This window comes from Carcharodon carcharias, chromosome 5, assembly GCF_017639515.1.
Source record: "Carcharodon carcharias isolate sCarCar2 chromosome 5, sCarCar2.pri, whole genome shotgun sequence".
NCBI classification, from domain to species: domain Eukaryota; kingdom Metazoa; phylum Chordata; class Chondrichthyes; order Lamniformes; family Lamnidae; genus Carcharodon; species Carcharodon carcharias.
In genome coordinates this window covers 58,365,926-58,389,207 of record NC_054471.1, presented here as the reverse complement: position 1 = coordinate 58,389,207, position 23,282 = coordinate 58,365,926, and the positions used below count along the sequence as shown (strand labels likewise).

General features: G+C 41.2%; 1 protein-coding gene across 2 annotated transcripts in view; it reads right to left on the bottom strand.

The window, feature by feature from the left end:
• ascc3 (activating signal cointegrator 1 complex subunit 3) overlaps nucleotides 1–23,282 on the bottom strand; it is a 619,273-nt gene that overhangs the window by 262,511 nt on the left and 333,480 nt on the right. For both annotated transcript variants that reach the window (XM_041188004.1, XM_041188005.1), the window contains exons 15-16: nucleotides 21,418–21,609; nucleotides 14,336–14,560 (exon numbers count right to left, since the gene is read on the bottom strand). In XM_041188004.1, coding sequence (XP_041043938.1) covers nucleotides 14,336–14,560; nucleotides 21,418–21,609 — 417 coding nt within the window. The remainder of the gene's footprint in view (nucleotides 1–14,335; nucleotides 14,561–21,417; nucleotides 21,610–23,282) is intronic.

Here is a 23,282-nt window from a genome sequence, read left to right as displayed (position 1 = left end):
CTGAATGTTATGAATCATAATACTATATGCATCTTCTGGTACTGGAGCCTTGATTTGTCAGGCTCACCCTGCCAATAGTTCTTTTAGCTTTGGCTACACATATGTAGTCTTTTGCTATTTCAATAAATCTTGCTACCAAGGTGGGTAGCTCAAATCGGGAAATTTCCCGACTTGACAGAAACGCCTCGGTATAAAGTGCCCCAATACACACAACTCTGGTTGGGGGAGGGGGAGGAGGCTGGATGGAGTAGGGCCGTCCGACCTGGAAGCAGAGCGTCAGCAGCCACGGGGACGGGTGAGTGCCAAGGCAGGCTGGTTAGAAGACCCGCCTCAGTTCTCTGGGATTTCATCCCAGTTCTGTTAAAAGATTTTAGGCCCTCTATTCCTTACCCCTCACATCTCACCCACTCCCCATGGCACCTTATATCTTCCATTCAAACTCATGCTCCCTCAACCAAACCACCATGGTCCCTTATACTCACCAAGCCAATTGAATGCCAATTCATACTCCCCAATGGCCCCTCAAATTCTGCATGTCAACTGATGCCCCTTCAATGCCCATTCACCTTATATGCACTGAGCTATATAATAACAATGGCAAGAGTGGAACTGGTGAGAGAAAAAAAAACACCCATTCACAAATCTCTTTTTGAAACAAAAACTGCTGTTCCTACTGTTACATTCTAATACTGACACTGCCAATAACTTTTCAATGATTAATTAATACACAGGTAGGTGCGGAAGTGATTGAACATCGTAGCTTTCGTTTTATTTTTCTTCAGCAGCCGAACTAACAAGATGGATTCTGTGATCCCATAATGCACTAGCTTGCAAAGCACAGCAAAATAAATCATACAGTACATAACATATTCCTATCCCCTTACTGGAAATGTCAGTTCAACAAAACATTTGCTGAATTAGAGAAAGAAGGTAGATTGCAAGTATTCCTGGCTGAAACCTGGGGATTATCCTGCCCCCCCAAAAAAAAACTATGGGCTTGCCTTAACTATAACTCAGGCGCACAGGAGGTCTTCTCCCCCGGTGTGGGTTACGACAGATGTGTGGTACTTTTACAGAGTAATGTTCATTGGAGACTGATGACAGCTTAATACTTGTTGCAGAATCTGAAGATGTGTCTAATGCAGGTGAAGGTGAGGCGACTTCAACTTCAATCAAGCGAGACTGAGGAGGTGAGACTAGAGACAGCATTGCTTGACTTGGAGACGGCTCAATCGAAACGGTTAAATCAGGCTCTTCAATAAGAATTGTATCCTTAGATGGTGCTTGACTTGGCAACAGTTGGTCAAAATGTCTCCACCAGGTGAGATCACTCGCAGTTTGGACTGTGTACGAAACAGTTCCTGCCTGAGCAATCACAGCAGCAGGAAGCTATTTAGCTCTGGTGGCATAATTATGAGCTAGAACTTCTTGTCCAGAATAGAAAATTTTTGGCTTTGATCTTTGTGCTCTTCTCTTCACTTGGTCGTGCTGTTGATCATGCACAACTTGTCATATTTTTGTTGGTCTTAGCAGATCAAAGTAAGTGCACAGTTGCCGTCCCATCAGTAGGAATGGTGGAGATGCTTTAGTCGTAACATGTAGCATGTTTTGGTATGTTAGCAGAAATGTCCAGGCGCTTTTGAATGGAGGAAATGTCCTTGTGCTGATCTTAAAGCGTGTTTCATGGTTTAAACAAATCTCTCTGCTAATCCATTGGCGGGTGGATGGTTTGTATGGTGCTGAGGTGATGTGATGAATTCCGTTACTACTCAAACTCCGGCAACACAAACTGAGGTCCATTGTTGGTCACAAGTTGTTCTGGTAACCTGTAATGACTGAACATTTCTCTTAGCATTTGAATTGTGCGCTCAGCTGTAGTAGAGGACATCATTGAAACTTCTGGCCATGTGGAATGAGCACCCACAACCACCATGAACATTGTTCCTTCAAATGGACCAGAGAAATTGATGTGGATGCACTGCCAAGGGTTTTCTGGCCAATTCCATGGATGGAGGGGTGCCAACGAGGTATGCTTCTCACACTCTGACATGAAGAACAAGATTTTGCCTTGTTTTCAATGTCATAGTCCAGGCCAGGCCACCAAAAGTAGCGTCTTGCAATCTCTTTCATGCGAGCTATTCCACAGTTTCCAGAATGCAGTTGGTCCAACACTGGTTTCCTCAATGCGGGTGGAATAATAACTCGCATTCCCCAAAGCAAACATCCTGAAGTGCTTGATAATCCCATCCTCCTGGAAATGTAAGGATGAAGGTCAGGGGAGACTTGGAAGTTCGAAAGATCATTTGCATTGTGATGCAAAGTGGATTTTCGATATTTGATGTCATATGTGTGAGCACTGAACATCAATGCCCAACGCGGCATCCTTCTTGCTGCTAAAGAAGGGATGCTTGTGTGTGGATCAAATATTGAGGTGAGTGGCTGATGATCAGTCAGCAGCATGAATTTCCATCCAAACAGGTACTGGTGACATTTATGGATTCCGTAAATGATTCCTAGTGCTTTGCGTTTGATTTGAGCACATTGGCTCTCTGCTTTGCTTAAAGTCTGTGAAGTGAATGCTATGGACCTCTCCACACCTGAGGGCATTATGTGTGAATCAACGGCCTCCATTCCATAAGGCGATGCATCACATGCAAGGTGTAGAGGTAAGGAGTGGTCAAAGTGCGTCAGTACCTTGGAATCTGTCAGCGCTACTTTAGCTTTCTTGAACACTGCATCATAGGCTTCTGCCCTTTTCCAGGCTTTGTTCTGACATAGAAGCTCATGCAGGGGTTTCAGCAGGGTCGCCAGCTGTGAAATAAATCTCCCATAATAATTCAATGGTCCTAAAAATGAGCAAAGCTGGCTGGTATTCTGAGGAGCTGGAGCATCCACAATAGCCTTGACTTGGAGGGTGCTTTGTGAAGCTCAGCAGCATCAATGATGTGCCCCAAAAATTCCACAGAAGGCTGAAAACAACTCACATTTGTGAACCTGTCAGCCATGCTCCTCTAGCCTTTGTCGGGTGGCATCAAGTTCTTGAGATGATCCTCATCAGTCTTGGCCATTACCAAGGTGTCATCAAGGTAACACTGAACTCTAGGCAACCCACTCAGGGTCTGGTCCATGGCCCTCTGAAACAAGGCTGGAGCTGATGTTATTCCAAAAGGCAAACAGCAATATCTCTACAGTCCCTTGTTTGTGATGGTATGATATTCTTGGGACTTCTCATCAACGTGCATTTGTAAGCAGGCCTGGAATAGATCTATTTTGCTGAATTTCTGTCCACCAGCCGGGCCAGCAAAAAGGTCATCAATATGGGGAAATGAATATTGTTCAGCACAAATGGGGTTAACAGTAACCTTGAAATCTCCACAGATGCATTTAGAGCCATTTTTCTTAAGCATTGGAGTGAAGGATGTTGCCCATTCGCTATGGAAGACAGATACCAAGACTTCTATCTTGACCAGACGCTCCAGGTCAGCTTCGACTCTTGGTCGTATGGCATAAGGCACAGTTCTGATCTTCAGAAATTTGAATTGACAGTCAGTTTTGATATTCAATTTTATAGTAATTCCCTTCATGCTTCCCAAATCTTCTTCGAAAACAACAGCATGTGTTTTTTATAATAGCTACCAGACCAGTTTCTTCTTTTGCAATGCTGTGTACTTCTGCCCCGTTTAACCGGATCTTCTCAAGCTATGATAATCCAATTAAAGTTGCCTTTCACCACAAACAGTGGTAGCTTAGCAGTCTGTCCATTTAGTTCCACTTTAACTTCTGTTTCACTCATCATAGGTACAGATTCCCCTGTATGTTTTCAGAACGATTTTTGCAGGCATCAAGGGAAGATGTTTAAGCTTCTCCTTATACATAGCATCTGGGACCAGAGAAACTGCTGCACCTGTATCCAGTTCCATGGGCCTCCAGCAGCGGTGTTACCCAGTTAGCCCTGTGGACCACCTGCCAATGACAAGATGTGGAGGGGTACTTCTTCTTTGGACTCAGTGTCACTCTGGTCCTCCCAGTCTTGCTGTATGACATGCAGATATTTCCTCTTGTTACACCAGACTGCAAATTACTTTTCCTCTGGTTTGCTTTTCTGATTCATTGTTTTTTTTGTTTTTACAGGCACACTCAACGTGTCCCTTCTTGCCACACTGAAAGCATTCAAGGCCCCTGCACCAACATTCAGATGGATGGTGGCCAGGCTTTCCACAATGGTAACATTCTTGGCTGCTTGCTATCTTGTGTGTACACTCAACTGTCACGTTATGCACTTAAGTTGATGCACTCAGCTGCTGTGCTTCTTTTACAGCCAGCTCCATGGAGACTGCAATCTCTAAAGCTTTCTGCAAAGTGAGGTTAACCTCAGTCAGGAGGCATTTCTGGATTGCTTCACTACAAAGACCACAGACCAACCGGTCATGGAAGGTATCGTTCAGTACTTCATTGAATTTACAATGCTCAGTGAGCTTTTTAAGCACTACAACATACTGCACAATTGTTTCCCCCTCTCGGTTTCTTTTGTGAAACCTAAATCTCTCTGCTGCGACAAGTGGCTTAGGGGAAAAATGTGTCTCCAGAATTTTTACAATGTCCTTATACGATTAGCTCTCATCACAGTTAAGAAAGTTGCCACCTTTCTATCATTTTCAATTCCATTTGCAAGGACCAAAAACCCAAAAAACATGCAATGTAAGAGCTCCACTGTTCAACAGTCTCATCGAAATGTCTCATGGATCCATAAAGTGTGGTCATTTTCTGCCTTAAATGTATTTCTGCTTTAAGAGCTTTTTTACTTCAGGCTTTCTCTGCAGCTGTCAGCTTTCTATCTTTGAGTTTCCCATGCTTTTCTGGTTTTGGCAGGCTCCCAGCAAGCATGGCGTTCTTTTTCTAAGCTTTTGAAGAATCACTGTAGCAACCTCTCCAACCTCAAGTTGTTTTTTTTTGTTTTGTTTTGCAAAGTTTTTATTCTGTAGGTGCTTTTTTTTGTCTGCAGCCAGCCAGTCCTCTTCCAGTAATTTCCCCATGCTTTTCAAGTTGGGGAGGATCCTAGCAATTGTAGGCCTTTTTTAAACTCTCAAAACTTTTAGAACTGCAGTAACTTTTCTTTGGGCGATTCTTCTTTCTCTTTTAACTCTGCAGGCCTTGTTGTGATTGAACTTTGCACTTCGGGAGTATCACTGGGCATGCTTTTGTTTACTAGTAATTTCCTTTTACTAGTTCTTTTACTTTAGTTTCACTTTTCAAGTGGCATTACCACAAGGGTCCATTGCCCTTGTCGCCAATTTGTTACATTTTAATGCTGGTGCTGCCGATAACTTTTCAAAGATTAATCAATATACACGTAGGGGCGGAGGTGATTGAACATTGCAGCTTCCGTTTTATTTTACTTCAGCGACCAAACTAACACGATGGATTCTGTGTTCCCATAATGCGCTAGCTTACAAAGTACAGCACGCTAAACAAGGCATACAATACATAACACCTATAACCTAAAATGTCAGACAGGGCATTAAGGTATCAACAACAGAGGTATCAAACACTTCACAACTCTTAATCTTGTTGTTGAAACATTGACAAAAGAGATCACATAAAGAACTTACTATAACCACTTAAAGATGCCAGTCAAGCAAAGTCAACAATTCACTTTAATTATCCAAATGGAACTCCATGCTGAGCTAATTATTTTACTGGCCAAGGCTCACAGCCAACCATTCATATCGTTCTGGCTCATTGGTTATTTACATAGTTGGGCCATAGGCATGGTTGGGGGGGAGCATGAGTTGGCATGGACAGTATGAGGGGCCACAGGGAGTGGCTGGGGAACATGAGTTGGTATGGAGGAGGCATGGGGCTATGGAAAGATCATGGGGGTATGGGTAAGATCTTTTGAACTTACCTTTCAATAAGTTCCCAAATCAAGACAACAGGTCATGGCTCCCCTGAGGGGAGCCATCAACCACAAGTCATGGGGAAGCAGGTCCAAATCCACAAAAATGGTGGGTTGCTAGGAGATGCCTGGCCCACAATGGAGATGGCCAGGTTGGGGGTGCAGGATGCGGGTTCGTTCCCACACCAGTGAAAATTTGGGCTGTCAGAAAATTCGGGTGAGAATCCCAGAATTGGGTCCCACCCACCATTTTTAAGTGACTCTGGAGTCATTCTGACTGCAAAAATCTAGGCCTGAGCGTTTAGTCAACCAACAAATGCTGTGTTCAGGGTTCAAGGATCATAGCGCCTAAATAAAGCATCTTAATAGGATAAAAGAAATATTACAGTAGAATTTGATACAAATGATAAATAGAATACATTTTTATGCATTCTTAATTTCAGTTCAGCTTCTGCATCATTCTGTCCTTGTGAAAAATTCAGATGGAACATGGCAGACGGGCTAATTACAGGAGAAAAGCAGAAGCTATTGGGCATGGATCTGTATGCTGAGCAGCTTTGGAAGAGTCAATTTTTGGGTATGGAGATGGTGCTGTGCAGAGATTAATATTTCCAACTTCAGGCCCAATAACATTTTAGTCACGAGCTGTTGGCACACCCCATGCCTCAAAAGGCAGTTCTTACATTTGAAGAGCATTCATTAGCAGCAGTCTAAAGTCGATCAAGACCACTCTGCAGTCCTCCTTGCTCCAAAGGAATGTCCCTTAAATATTATAAGAACATAAGAAGTAGGAGCATGAGTAGGCCATTCGGCCCCTTGAACTTGCTCCACCATTCAATACAATCATGGCGGATCTGATCATGGCCTCAACTGCACTTTACTGCCTACGCAGCATAACCTTTGATTATTTTGTAGATCAAAAATCTGCCTAACTCATCCTTGAATATATTCAATGACCAAGCTCTCCTGCTGTCTGAGGTAGAGGATTTCAAATATTAACAACCCTCAGAGACAAAATTCCTCCTCATCTCTGTCTTAAATGGGAGACCCCTTATTCTGAAACTGTGCCCCCTTGGTTTAAGATTCCCCCAAGAAGGGAAACATTCTCTCAGCATCTACCCTGCCAAGCTCCCTCAGAGTCTTATATGTTTCAATAAGATCACCTCTTGTTCTTTTAAACTCCAATGAGTGTAGACCCAACCTTTCCTTATAAGGTAATCCCTTCATCCTAGGAATCAACCTAGTGAATCTTCTTTGATTGCCTCCGATAAAAGTATGGCCCTCGTTAAATAATGAACCAAAACTGTACACAGCACTCCAGATGTGGTCTCACTGATGTCCTGTACACATATAGCAAGATTTCCCTACTTTTATACATCATTCCCTTTGCAATAAAGGCTAACAATCCATTCACCTGCCTAATTAATTGCTGCACCTGCATTGTCATGACATTGTGTCATGTACATGTGTAATATTAATTTTGTATTTCATAGGCTGGACAAATATCTATGTAACTTCTGTAAAAGGATTTAAAAGTCACCTGACACGTCTGGTATTACAAGTTGCTCAGCTTCTGCAAGTTCCCATTGTAGATTACAATGAGGACATGCCAATGCAACCTCCTATGGAATTTCACACTTGCTGATGTCAAAAATTACTTCAAAGATGAACTACAACTGTATTGGCTGTCACCATTTGCATTTCTATAAAGCTACCTTTCAGGTAGAGACAGAAAGTGTACCAGAACAATGGCTATATAGGTGTCCTTCCTAGCTCACCACAGGGAAGAATGGCCCATCAGAGGTGATGGCTGGGGCATTAAAGAAACAAATCATTGAGGCCATAATACAATAGCCAAGGTATGTCCCGGCATGAGCTAATCAATTATCTTCTGTGGAATACCTAACTCGCTACAGGGGGAGAGGTCATGATTAATCAGATTGAAATGTCTTTTATTATGACACCCAAGCTGCTAAAAGACAGTCCAGAAGAAATCTGCCAATGGAGCAGTAATGCCATCTCTCTCTCCCTTTTTGTCAAATTTGGAGATAGTTTGGAATCCAGAACAGGAAATTTCAATTGAAAGGAATCTCACTTTGCAATATCATCGACTTTTGGATAAGACGATTATATTTAAAAAAAAGAGACTTTCTCCAGAAATTTCAGTTTACATCAGCCTCAACCCCACTGGAATTTCAAGACCACTGTGAAAATAATCTGCCTCAGTTACGAATACCAGCAAAGGGCTCAAACAGTGAACTCTTTTTTTTAACCTTTTAACATTGAATCTTAAATTTGGACAAAAAGTTACCTCCTAGCATCTAACTTCTAGTCGTGTGTGTTTGATGCGTGTGGTGTGGTGTGGTGTGTGTTTGTGTGTGTGTACACGGCGTAAGTTTACCTTCAAAAATATCTTATATCTTTATAAAGTTAACTCTGTCTTCCTCTCCATAGATGCTGTCAGACCTGCTGAGTTTTTCCAGCTATTTTTGTTTTTGTTTCAGATTTCCAGCATCTGCAGTATTTTACTTTTATCTTATACCTTTACCTGGGTGAGTTTTTTCTTAGCTCAATAAAAACTAACCCCTTTGTGTTTAACATCAAGAAAGCCTGTAGGAGTAAGCTCTTTGCAATCAGCACATAAATGGTTTGGTACAGACACTGAATTAAGGCCTTCATCCTTATAAATTACAAAAAAACCCTGTTGCAATAAATCGAGGAGTGGGAAAGAAAGGCTGAGTCCTGACATGTAACTCTTTCGAGTACAAACATGTTTCCATCTGTTCCTATTCAGATGAAGTTACATTGTTTCATAGTTTGCCATTGTGAGCTTTGAACTCTTGATCTTGGGGTTACAAATCCAGTACCATAACCACTTGGCTATTTAGGCCAAGCTTCCTGACATATATCCTCACCAGTCATAACAGCATGCTAACTTCTTGTGAATCAACGAGAAGGACACCCAGATCCCCCGGTACCTCAGAGACTGTAATCTCTCTCTCCATTTAAATAGTATTTTGCTTTTCCCTTCTTCCTACCAAATTAGAGAACGTCACATATTATACTCAATCTGCAAATATTTTGTCCACTCACTTAAGTTATCTTTATCCCTTTGCAGGCTCTTTATGTCCTCCTCACAACTTGTGTTCTCATTATCATTGTTTCATCAGCTAATTTGGCTACAACAGAGTCCAAGTCCTTAATATAGATGTAAATAGTTGAGGCCCCAGCACTGATTCATGTGGTACCCCACTAGTTACAGCTCCACTTATCGGTGCCCAGTTTTTGTGAGAGGACCTAAAAAAGGCACAGAGAGCTAATGATTATTTTAAGCGGCTGCCCAATAGATGAACAATGGCACCATCTCATTTTCAGGTATCCTTGGGCCACAGGGTGTTGGTTCCCAAAATTGCACCCCGTTTGATGCTCATAAATTAGGTGCCACAATGCTTGAGAGATTCTAAACTGTAAGATGCAAAAGGGCACAGCTTTGGCTTTTCCTCTTTGCTTTACTCATCGCAGTAACGTTGAAAGCATTGGAGGACTAAGCAAAAATTGTTACATATCAAGGGGGAGGCAGTTGGGTAGAGGTATTGTCACTGGGCTAGTAATCCAGAGTCCCAGTGTAATCCTCTGGGGAACCGGGTTTGAATCCCACCATGGTAGATGGTGGAATCTGAATCCAAAAACTCTTGGAATTAAAAGTCTAATGATGACCATTGTTGATTGTCGTAAGAACCCACCTGGTTCACTAATGTCCTTTAGGGAAGGAAATCTCCCATCCCTTATCTTGTCTGGCTACATGTGGATGCAGACCCAGGGCACACACTTAAATGTTCTCGGAAAAGGTCTAGCAAGCCACTCAGTTGTATCACAATTGCTATGAAGTCTAACAGGATAGACCATCCAGCATCGACCTAGGCATCAGAAACAACAATCACAAACTCAGCCCTGTCGGCCCTGCAAAGACCTCCTTAAGAACAGCTGAGGGCTTGTGCCCCAAAAGGAGTGTTTAGATTTGTTTTCGTTGCTGTTATAAAACTTAACTTGCCTCACTAAAAAGTTGATAAGAGCCATGGGGTGATTAGATATATGCACTGGGCTTGAAATGAACCAAAGAAAGTAACAACATTTGAGAAGGTGGAAAAAGGGGCATAAATTTGGTTTTAAATTATTGTGCAAAAACTTTAGAGTTGCAATTCTTTGCCAAAATAAGCACCAAGAAATTTTAAAATTTGCACACTCTGTAAATCTAAAATATAAGCAAAAATAATGGAAAAATACATCAGAATCAGTAAAGCAGAAATAGGTTGTCATTTAGATTAATAACCTTTGTAAAAACTTCTACACACTTTCTATCCAATCCAACAATTCACAGTATAGAGTAGTACATCATGAAATATAAAGTCAGCACAATTCCATGATTCTATTCCATATCATTAGCAATTTACATGAACAATTTTTGGAGGGTTTTTTTATTCCTTTATAGGATGTGAGCATCGCTGTCTAGGCTAGCATTTAATGTCCATCCCTAATTGCCCTTGAGAAGGTGGTGGTGAGCTGCCTTCTTGAATTGCTGCAGTCCCTGTGGTATAGGTATACCCACAGTGCTGTTAAGGAGAGAGTTCCAGGGTTTGGTCCCAGCAATAGTGAAGGAACGCATTTTCCCACGTGTCTGCTGCCTTTGTCCTTCTATTTGGTAGCATTGTGGGTTTGGAAGGTGTTGTCTGAGGAGCCTTGATAAATTCCTGCACTGCACCTTGTAGATGGTACACACTGCTGCTACTGTGCGTCGGTGGTGGAGGGACTGAATGCTTGTGGGTGTGGTGCCAATCGAGTGGGCTGCTTTTTCTTGGACGGTGTCAAGCTTCTTGAGTGTTGTGGGAGCTGCACTCATCCAGGCAAGTGGGGAATATTCCATCACACTCCTGACTTGTGCCTCATAGATGGTGGACAGGCTTTGGAAGTCAGGAGGTGTGTTACTCATCACAGGATTCCTAGCCTCTGACCTGCTCTTGCAGCCACAGTGTTTATATGGCTAGTCCTGGATCTCCTGAAGCTGAGATGACTGACCTCCAGCAACCACAACCATTTTCCTTTGTGCCAGGTATGATTCCAACCAGCGGAGAGTTCACCCCCTGATTCCCATTGACTCCAATTTTGCTAAGACTCCTTGATGCCACATTTGGTCAAATGCAGCCTTGATGTCAAGGGCAGTCACTCTCACCTCTCCTCGGGAGTTCAGCTCTTCTGCCCAGGTTTGAACCAAGGCTGTAATGAGGTCAGGAGCTGAGTTGCCCTGGCGGGACCCAAACTGGGTGCCAGGGAGCAGGTTTTGCTAAGCAAATGCCGCTTGATAGCACTGTTGATGACACTTGATTTCCATCACTTTACTGATGATCAAGAGTAGACTGATGGGGCGGTAATTGGCCGGGTTGGGTTTGCCCTGCTTTTTGTGTACATGGCATAGCTGGGCAATTTTCCACATTGCCAGGTGGATTCAAGTGTTGGAACAGCTTGGCTAGGTGTGCAGCAAGTTCTGGAGCACAAGTCTTCAGTACTACGGCTGGAATATTGTCAGGCCCCATAGTTTTTGCAGCATCCAGTGCCTTCAGCCATTTCTTGATATCACATAAAGTGAATCAAATTGGCTGAAGACTGGCACCTGTGATTCCAGGGACCTCCGGAGGAGGCCGAGATGGACCATCCACTCGGCACTTCTGGCTGAAGATTGTAGCAAATGCTTCAGCTTTATCTTTTGCACTGATGTGCGGGGTTCCCCAATCAAAGGGTGGGGATATTTGTGGAGCCTCCTCCTGCTGTGAGTTGTTTAATCCTAACTTCCTTTTTCCATCTACAATGAGGAGAGTGCATTATGATTTTCTATGACAGCAGTCCTTCTCTGTAGCACACTTATACAATCTTCCGTTATAGAATACAATGCTTCTGGCTTCTAACTGGTACAGAAAATATAATGCTGCTTTTTCAAGTCTGTACATACTAATGCAGCTAATATTGTAACATACTTCATGTAGTTTTAAAAATTAATTTAAGACTGCATGAATACATAGTATAGTTTTTGACTTAGTAAAGTGTTATTTGAACTCTCAAATTGAACACTGCAATCGTAATCAAATAATTTGGATACATAACACCCTCTTCTCTTGTAACACAATTTTATGAAATCTACCACTGCATTAGAGAGAGTTTAATTTCATCAAAAACAAGCATTTTCCCCTGTAATAAAAACATAATGCATGTACTCGAGTCAAAAATTTAAATGCTTGTGGTGCTAAGTTATTTTATCAATTGTGTTGAGCATTTGATGGAGTATCTGTTACTGTTGTGATATCTACTAGAACCCATGATGTTGATCATTAAATATGCTCTGGCAAACAAGGTAAGCAACAAATTCTACTGTCTTAGTTCAATATAGTTTCGGTGCCACCTTGTGCTTTTCGCAGTTAAGTATAGGCTATGAACGTTGCGTCCTGTGATTCTTAAAGGTATATTTTCTAATTTTGTGCATTAACTCAAAGATTAAGTCAAACAGCAACGTCCACTGCAATAAATAAGATGGATTAACAAAGAAACGGAGGAGGTGGTGGCATAGTGCACTGGACTAATATCCCAGAAGACCCAGGGTAATTCTCTGGGGACCCGGGTTTGAATCCCACCATGGCAGATGGTGAAATGTGAATTCAATAAAAATCTGGAATGAAAAGTCCGATGACGACCACGAAACTATTGCCGGTTGTCGTAAAAACCCATCTGGTTTACTAATGTCCTTTAGGGAAGGAAATCTGCTGTCCTTACCTGGTCTAGCCCACATGTGACTCCAGACCCACAGCGATGTGGCTGACTCTTAAATGGCCCCTGAACAGGGCAATTAGGGATGGGCAATAAATGCTGGCCTAGCCAGCGACACCCACATCCCTTGAATGAATAATAAAAAAAAGAAATGTTTCAAAACTTCCTTAGTTTAGACCTGCAAATTCAGCTCAGAATAACAACTTGGGGTTTCCTGATCTGTAATTACCAGCTCAACTATTTGGGACATGATGCATAAATAGTTCTTCAGAGTTAAGAGAGGTAATTTGTTTGAATAAGACTGTTACATTAAACTAAATGCTTGCAATTATATTCAGTTACAATAATTGGCAGGGCATTGACATCTAAATTCAAGCAAAATTTGCTTTTTGAGTTGGGAAGTGAGGCGGTTTGGGATTCATGAAGAGAGAAGCATTTTAATAGAAGCTGCACAAAATAACATACAACATTCACACAACTATCAAATTAAAGCAGTAAAATAATTCCAGCATTCAGAATATTTCACAACTTGGCTCCTCTGAAGGTATATTTGCAATATAGTGGGAATTTTTTTTTTGAATTTATTACCCAGTTGTTTGTTGCCAACACTAAGAATATGATTGTAGTTACTGTTGTATCATATCATTTAGTAAGTTTGCTACTTCAGAAGCTAAAGAAACAAGATTCGTTCTGAAAGATAATTGATCTGAAATGCTAACTGTTTCTCTCTCCATAGATCCTGCCGGACCCACTAACCATTTCTAACATATTTTGTTTTTAGATAAGAATAACTGGTTTCTTTCAAATGCAATGGTAAATTGAGACTCTGGTCTAGATTTTCAGAGTTGTCCCAATTTCTGACAGATCCAACTTTTGGTGGTAGGGGAAAGGGGGCCGCGCATGATTCACGAAGGTGGAACTGCCTTTTGAACTGTGCTGGTCCATGTGCCTTAATCTGCAGTATGGGAGCTATAAATAGTTGGAATAGGCATAAATGTCTTAAAAGGCAGATGAGGTCTGCATAACAATCATGATCTAATTTTTTTTTTCAATGCCCTGCTCTTTAAACATTAAAAGTAACAGGCTGCAGCTGTCAGTGAGTGTTAAAAAAAGTCCTTTGCTGGGCTGCTTTGGTTAATGGCGTAGGTTAGAGGGGAAAAAAAGTGGTATCTGGTTGTGCAGTTTCAATGGGGCACTTTGTTGACATTTCCTCAAAGTCTATCTTCATGCCATTATGAATGTTTGGCTAAGTTTTAAAAGCTTGAATTATTTGAGTGGGGTCTTCTGAGTTCACAGTTTGATGACAGCTTAACGATGCTATTAAAAGATTTGCTGTTTTTGTTGGGCTATGGAAGAGAAGTTTGTTTGTTGCTATAAGAGATTAACCACTTGAGGAGATTTAAGCCATAATATTAATAGACAAGATATGTGTAGAGCAATGTTAAATAATTTAAAGAAAATGGAAGTCACTTTAATTAACAGATGCCATAGATCTTGTAACTCTATATCACCTCAGAAAGATAAACTCAAACCTAGTATAATGGAACAACGAACGTGGTTATGAATGACAATATGAAAAAAGCACTTTTTTGAATAATCAAAGAACTAACCAAGCATCAGAGTTCTTACCTCTGCATTCAGATTGTCCGCCAGACGATCCAGAAACTGGCTTTCAATTGGGTTCTGCTGAGTCAGTAGAGTTAAGTAATGACTTAGTTTATCATGAGCAGTGATAATTGTGCTTTCACCATATTTGTCAAACTGTGGTCGTCCAGCTCTGCCAAAAATCTGCATCACATCTAAAATTCCTAGGTCAACAAAGGAGCCCCTCTTTGCATCATATATTTGAGTGCCCTGTGGAAGAACCATGCAGAGGAATTACGAACAAGAAGATAAATATACTCAATTGACATTTGCTTGTTTCCATAAAATAATTGAGTTTTCAATCAATAGATTGTGAAAAAATACGTCTATTACAAAATGTTGTGCTATGGCTTATAACATCCTTTTTGTTTTCTGCATGTTTTTTTTATTGAATAGTTTCCACTACACCGCAAGTGCTTATGGAATAACTGATCCAACTCGCTGGGAGTGATTTACCGAGGTCAATGGAGTTAGGTGAATTAAAATTAGTAGGCTCTATATTGTCAACCAGGAGTGTCTCAATTATCATTTCAACATGTGCATCCATTTAGCTCCATACCATCATTAGCACTTTTTTGAGTCAGGTTCATAACCATTTCCAGTAAGGAGGAAAGAGTGACAGAAAAACAAAGCTTAAAATTAATCATAATTCAAGCGTTTGTTTCATAAGAGATATTTGGTGGCAGGACTCCCTCTTTAAAATTTGATAATTCACAGAAGAATTATGTTTCAAGGGTAGGTTACATACACATACACAAGTTTACTTATTACTAGGTTTTGAAACAATGTGGGAGTTGTAGGTTTACAGCCTGAACAAAGTAAAATAATAATTTTATCTTTCGTGATGAATGTTAGTCCTTTTTATGCGTTTCCAAAAAGTTTATTCTGGATTCCATGATGGAAATAAATTTGAAAGAATGAAAAAAATTTGGTGGGTGAAGGCCAGCAAAAATACTAAAACTTAATTTAAGAAACCAAATTTTGAGGGGCTTATTAAATAACTAAAAACATAAATGAGTCAAGAATTGCAAGCGTGGACTATTCACTAGTGATATCCACTACCTAAATTTTCTAATTTTGCACACTCCACATTTTATATATATTCAGTAAGTGTCACACACTGCTCAGGTGCAGTGAAATGTAATTATAATCGCAGCTGTGTTATTCTACTGATGACGCACATTGGTACTGTAATACACCCTGTGGCCGTAAGATACCTGTGCGGTCTACAACTGCCCATTAAAGTTTTATTAAGGCTGAAAAAACACTTGTAAGAACATGTCCCATGGCACTTTCAGAGATGTAATCAGAAAATGGATTGCAAGCTGAAGAAGAAGCAATTAGGAGGGATGATCAAAAGTGTGGTTAAAAATGTGGCCTTAAGGAGCAGAGGGAGGTGGAAGGATGAAGGGTTTAGGAAGGGAATTCTAAACTGTAAAATTTAGATGGTTAAAGTCATGCTCATGAATGGTGTGGTGCTGCTGGTGGTGATGGGGGTGCAAAACGAGGGTAAGAGGAACAGTGTGTTCTGGAAAGGGTGCACAGCTGGATGAGGCTATGGAAATAGCTACACAGCCGTTAAGGGAATTAAACATGAGGATGACAATTTTAAATTGGAAACCCTGGAGGCATGGAGCAAAAGTAAGTCTTCAAAGACAGAACAATAGTGAACAGAACTTGATTTGGGAACGGATATGGCAACAGAGTTTTAGACGAACTGAAGAGCATAGAGGTTGGGAGGTCACTTAATGGAACATGGATAGTTGGCTCTGCAGGTGACCAAGACATGATAAGTATTTCAGCAGATGTGAAGGAGGTGAATGATGTCATGTCTATCAATGAAAGGAATTGATTACAAAGTCAGAATTGAATGCTATTCCTTTTTAAGAAAAGCACAGTCTTTCTTTTTTTTAATTCATTCATGAGATGTGGGCTTCGCTGGCTGGGCCAGCAGCTATTGCCCATCCTCTGTTGCCCTTGATGGTAGTGAGATGCTTTCTTGAACTGCTGCAGTCCATGTGGCGTGGGTACACCCACAGTGCTGTTAGGAAGGAGTTCCAGGCGGGTTACTCGTCGCACTATTCCTAGCCTCTGACCTGCTCTTGTAGCCACAATATTTATATGGCTAGTCCAGTTGAGTTTCTAGCCAATGGGAACCCCCAGGATGTTGATAGCGGGGGATTCAGTGATGGTAATGCCATTGAACATCCACGGGCGATGGTTGGATTCTCTCCTGTTGGAGATGGTCATTACACTTGTGTAATGCGAGTGTTACTTGCCACTTGTCAGTCCTTAGCTTTATCAAAATGTCCAAATCTTATTAGGTTCTTAAAAGTCCCTACTTTTACAAAATTGGGCCTGTTGTATTTACCTTCTGGGGTATAATGACTTCATTTGCTTCCCTAAACATTCTGAGCACGTTGCTTTTATAAAATTTGCCTTGCACAGCTGGCTGCCTACTTGCAAGATAGTATAATACAGGTGTATACCAATAATGACCCCCTGACCTGGACTGGATATTTGCAATATCTCACACATGGGGCAACATCTTCCGGTTGGTGAGCGGGGGTGGGACCCGCTCGCCGACGCGTAAAATGACGTGGGGATACATCGGGCGTGCATCCCGATGTCACCTTGTGTCATTTAGATTCTCAGTTCGGCGGCCGCGCGGCCAACTGTCGAAGGCCTATTAAGGCCATTAAAAAAAATAATTAATCTGATCGATGGACCTGCCCATCCACCCTTAAGGTTGGCAGGCAGGCCGGGAGCCCAGGTGGGCCTCGGAAAAAGCATGAAACCTCATCCACAGGTTTAAATTTTTATTAAAACTTTCAATAAAAGTTATGGACAAGTCACATGAGGGGACATGGCAGGGAAATTTTTTACATACCTTTATTTAAAGTTTCAAATCGGAGATGATCACCCTGAGGCAGCACTTTGCTTTAGGGAGATCTGTGCGCTCTTTTATGTGTGTGCGCCAAAGAGCGCATTCCCGGCTTAGGGAATCCACCCCTGCCCGCGCGGGGGGAGTGCACAGCCTTAATTAGCCTGCCCATGCAAAATGGCGGCGCCCAGCCCTGACCGGGGGTGCCGATCGGAAGGCCACCCGTAGCCATTCCCGCACTTCCCCCCGCTAATGGGGGGGAAAATGTTACCCATGGAGAAGAGGAAGGTATGTCAGACCGCAAACCTAGCACTCAGATCGGCAATTCCCTAGAATAATAGGTGCCAAGTGTTTATCCATTATAAAGACAAATTAACAAACTGATCATCCATCTGTAATTTTTGAGGAGCATTCATTAAAACTTATCGCATTAAAGCTTGATTTGTGTCTTAAAGAACTATAATCTCAGATCCTTTTTTCAAAAACCTCAATCACTACACTGTGTTTCAAAACAGAATGCTCAAAGTGACATTTTCCCCCAAATCCTGTCTAAGGAAAGAATGGTCAAAACTGTCCACTTTCTACTTCTGCACTGTGCTGTGCTACCAGTATGTGGACAACTTCTTAACTGGAGGTGGTAGTGCCAAATTCCCATGTGCTGCTCCCCCCATCCACCGTCAGCCAGACACAAGAGAAAATGTTCCATCTTTTCACTAGATCAGCTTCCATCATGCCCTGTTCCATTTAGCTGATTGGCAAATCCCACTAAGTTCTATAAACCCATTTTACAAATAGAGGCACTAGTTTCCTTTCAGTTAGCTATTGCATGTCTGGTAACAGCTCTTAAAACTTGCAAAATAATCAAATTTGAAAATGAAGGCAGGAAGAAACCCTGCAGTGAGTTTCCATATAAGTTCTCCTTTCCAGACCCCAAACTTTGGGAACTGCCTGAAGGAGGATGCTCTGCTCATTTCTCGCGCCTTGCGACCTTGCACTTCTCTTAAGTTACTCGTAAGAGCCTCTTTTTCTTACTTCAATTAGCACCGAGCAAAATGTGTTGAGAAAAGAATACACAAGGTGGTTTCCCGTTGTCTTACTTATGCTTAAAGGAAACACAAGCCCTCTTCCTGAAAGATCCTCTGCCCTTCTAAATCATCACTGGACAAAAATCAAGTACTTTAAAAGGCATCTGGCCAGCATTATTGAGAACCTTCCTTTTGTAGACTGTAGATTATGTAATTAGATCATTTGAAACTAAATATGGAGCAGTTAGTTAATATATATTGGAAGAAGGGGAGAGGGGAAATATACACTCAATAGTAAAATCAAGAGGAGTAGAGGACAAGGTTCAGATATACAAATATTTTATGAGGACAAGTCATTACAGATTTAAAAAATATATAAAGGATCCCATTCTCTTAGAAATTGAGTGATAAAGTACAAAAGCAAGGAGTTAATGCTAACCCTATAAAAATCCTTACCTAGGGCACAGTTAGAATATTGCATGCAATTTTGGGTGCCATCAAGGCAGCATTTGACTGAGTGTGGCAACAAGGAGCCCTAACAAAACTGGAGTCAATGGAGATCAGGGGGAAAACTCTCCACTGGTTGGAGTCATAACTAGGACAAAGGTAGATTGCTGTGGTTGTTGGGGGCCAATCATTGCAGGGGTTCCTCAGGGTAGTGTCCTAGGCCCAGCCACCTTCAGCTGCTTCATTACTGACTTTTCCTCCTTCTTGTCAGAAGTGGGGATTTTCATTGATGATTGCACAATGTTCAGTACAATTTGTAACTCCTTAAATACTGATGCAGCCCATGCCCATAAGCAGCAAGATCTGGACAACAATCAGGATTGGACTGCTAAGCAGCAAGAAACATTCATGTCACATAGATGACAGACAATGAGAAAATCCAATCATCACTCTTTGATATTTAATGACATTACCATCGCTGAGTCACTCATCATGAACATCCTTGGGGTTGCCATTGACCAGAAACTGAACTGGACTAGCCATATAAGTACTGTGGTTACAAGAGCAGGTCAGAGGTTGGGAATTCTGGGGTAAGCAACTCACCCGCTGACTTCCCAAAGCATGTCCACCATCTACACAGAATTAAGTATGATAGAACACTTTCCATTAGCCTGGATGAGTGCAGCTCTAATAATGCTCAAGAAGTTTGGCAACACCCAAGACAAAGCAGCCTACTTGATTGGCATCCCATCCACAACCTTCAACATTCTTTCCCTCCATCACAATGACAGCAGTGTGTACCATCTACATGATGCACTACAGCAACTCACAAGCCTCCTTCCAAACCTACAACTTCTACCACCTAGACTGACAAGGGCATCAACTCCAAATTCCCTTCCAAGCCACACACCATCCTGACAGTTCCTTCACTGCCACTAGGTCAAAATTCTGGAACCCCCTTCCTAACAGCACTACAAGTGTACCTACATCACGTGGACTGGAACAATTGGACATAAATATTATCAGTCCATTAGCTTAAACCTGAACTTGAAACCCTCGTAAATCAAGCGGTGCAAGCTATCAATTAATTTGTTACTGGAATAGGACCAATGGAGCTTCAAGGTGCAAGTGCAACATACTATACAAAAAATCCCCTTCATTGTGAGGCTAGAGCCCACAAGCTAGGCAGCATGTATACCTCTCTTCTGCAAACTTTTAAAAACTTTACATGGCAAACTCTTTTGGATAAATTACTAATTCCAAACATTCCTTTGTGCTTTTGACCTGGTTCTGCTCAGATCAAGTTTTTATCTGGTGAAAATCACGCAGAAACTCCAGGTCGAAGGCTCACCACTACCTTCTCAAGGGCAATCAGGGATGGGCAACAAATACTGGTCTGGCTAGAAACAATGGAGGACATGGAATGCATGTTCCTTTTACAAAGGAATGCAATAAATGGTTGAAAAAGAAATCTGCAAAACCGTGTAGAGAGAAAGGTCAGAGGAACGGGATTATGTGGACCTCTTTTTGACAGCAGGCTTAGTAATGTTGAGACTGCTGGGCCGTGAAATTCAATGATTCTGACAGGTCAATAGTTACTACCTCCCCTCTCTATTCCAGCTCCTGAGTTACCTATAACATCTTGATAAAGCAGATCCTGGCTCCACAAACCATCGGCAACTGAGACCAGGCCACAAATCTTCAGATCACTGGTACCTGTGCAGCCGTGGACCACCATAGCCAAGTAACCTGACACCTTCAACATTCTCTGACCACTGGCAACCAAACAATGTTAGATTACCACCAGTCTTAGGACCATTATCACCAAACAGATGTGAAGGTCATTAAGCCCTTTGACCTTAACACAACTCCGACCTCAAACCATAATCATCAGGCAAGCCAGATCTCCTCTATTATCTTAACTGGCACAACTTTTTAAATCTTCCATTCATAAGGCAAGCTCAGACTTGAAATAATCAGGCATACCTCGGACATTTCTTTTAAGTTATCAAAAGACTTCTGGACTTTAAATACTTCCCTTGATCTCCTTCCTTTGAACCAAGTTCAGATTTTCCCTAAGGTCTGAGTATATAAAATCTAAGTTTACTTCGACCTGGAGTTTCTGCATGATTTTCACCAGATAAAAACTTGATCTGAACAGAACCAGGTCAAAAGCACAAAGGATTGTTTATCCAAAAGAGTTTGCCATGTAAAGTTTTTAAAAGTTTGCAGAAGAGAGGTATACATGCTGCCTAGCTTGTGGGCTCTAGCCTCACGATGAAGAGGATTTTTTTTGTATAGTAGGTTGCACTTGCACCTTGAAGATCCATTGGCCCTATTCCAGTAACAAGTTAATTGATAGCTTGCACCGCTTGATTTACAAGGGTTTCAAGTTCAGGTTTAAGCTAATGGATTGATAATATCTTTGTCCATGATACCCACCTTTATCTCCATGCCACCATCCTCTATTCCATAATTAGTGTTGTGTTGTCTATTTGCCAAACCATCATTAGGTTGTGGATGAACATGAACTTTCAGCAGAACATCCTGTCTGGCTCTGCCAAAACCTCTACATCCTCACCTATCTATCTGACCATCATTGAGAATTTTGCACTGAACAATGGGAAGATACCATAACATTTTAGAGCTAAAAAAAAGAAACTTGTATTGGTCTAGGGGAATTACAACATTTTAATAAAACAAGACTTTACCTTGATGATGACAGCATGTGCAGGAAGATTGACACCCCAGGCCAAGGTAGCTGTGCAAACCAACACTTTTATGTGCCCACGTGAAAAGCAGTTTTCAACCAAATTCCGGTCTTGACGTAACATTCCAGCATGGTGAATGCCAAATCCATCTGGGAACAACTCACGCAGCTGTTTGTTCCTGGATTTCTGAATCTGAGGAGTTACCAAAAACAATTGGTTCAGTACTTTACCAGCTTTAGCCTTGAATGCAATTGACTTTTAAACTATTAATCATTTGAAGAAGAGTCAAATGCAACTTAAAATGTTAACTCTGTTTCTCACTCCACAGATGCTGCCAGACCTGTTGAATATTTCCAACACTTATGTTTTTATTTCAGATTTCTAGCATCCACAGTATTGTTGGAATTCAACAATAGTCATGCCATTGAATGTCAAGAGGGAGATGGTTAGATTCTCTCTTGTTGGAGATGGTCAGCGCCTGGCACTCATGTAGAGTAAATGTTACTTGCTGCAAAGTTGGTCTTTGGAATTCTCTTCCACTGAGAGCAGTGGAAGCTGGGTCATCGAATATATTCAAGGCTGAGTTAGATAGATTTTTGATCTACATGGGAATCAGGAGTTATGGTGCAAAGGCAGGAAAATGGAGTTAAGGCTACAATCAGATCAAGCATGATCTTATTGAATGGTGAAGCAGCCTTGATGGCTTACTCCTGCTCCTATTTCTTATTTATGATCTTATTAAGTAGTTCACTGCCACGGTAATATCTCTTACTGAAAAATGAAAACAATACATAGCAATATTCAGTACTACAAGCTACAGGCAATACATTAGCAGACTTTACTTCATAAAATAGATGATATATTTTACTCCAGATGTCATGCATCGTTATGTTCATTAGCATTCATGGCACCAAAATTGTTTTCGTAAAGGGTATGAACATACGTATGAAAAGAAGAGCTAGAAAACATCATGCAGTCCAACGGTGCCTTCAAGCACAATACAAGAATTTCCTGATAGTATCTAATGCACCCTTTAATCCAAAAACACAGAAGATCACTGTGATAGATATTTGTGGAAAATACCAGATGCAAAAACTGGTGGACATTTCATAACTATAGCTATTTTCATCATGATCGCTTTACTACGGTACTAAACCATTTCTAGGCAGCAGTTGAGTTGGACTGAATCAAAAGCTGTAATACCTTCTCAGGATTGAGGTGGCATTCACAAAACACTCAACATTCACTATGCTGAACTGAATTGTCAATTATAGTAACTTATCACACATTACAGCTCAACTGTTACAATATGTGATTACATATGTAAAAAACATCTGCAACTCCTGGAAAGTTCAAATAAAAATATAACTTGAATGAAGTATAAGGGTCAATTATACCGATGCTGGCTGACCTGTTTCGTATGTCTAGAAATTTCTGTTTTAGTACATTATTGCATATATTTGTATTCCCTTTCAATATATCAAATTTTCTTTTTTCAGAAACATAACTGATCACATTACATGTCAATTTTATGCTTAATACATAGATTCTCACTTTAAATCTGGTGTACATTCACTGTAGCAACAGACCGCAACTTTTGGCAATTTAATTAACACATGGAAGACCAGCATGCAAGTACTTTGATAACCTAATTATGTGCTAAAGGTATAGTATTAGCAATTAACCAACTACCTGCAACTAATATATGAAAAATGCATATCCATGACCAATTTCAAGGTAGCATTTTCATCAGCGTTGATTTTTACAAGTCACTAAAATACTGAGATTATATTACAATATTATACTTATTGCTTTGTGTAGGGCAGCATAATTTGGAGGGGTGATGGTGGGGAGGGTTTGGGGGG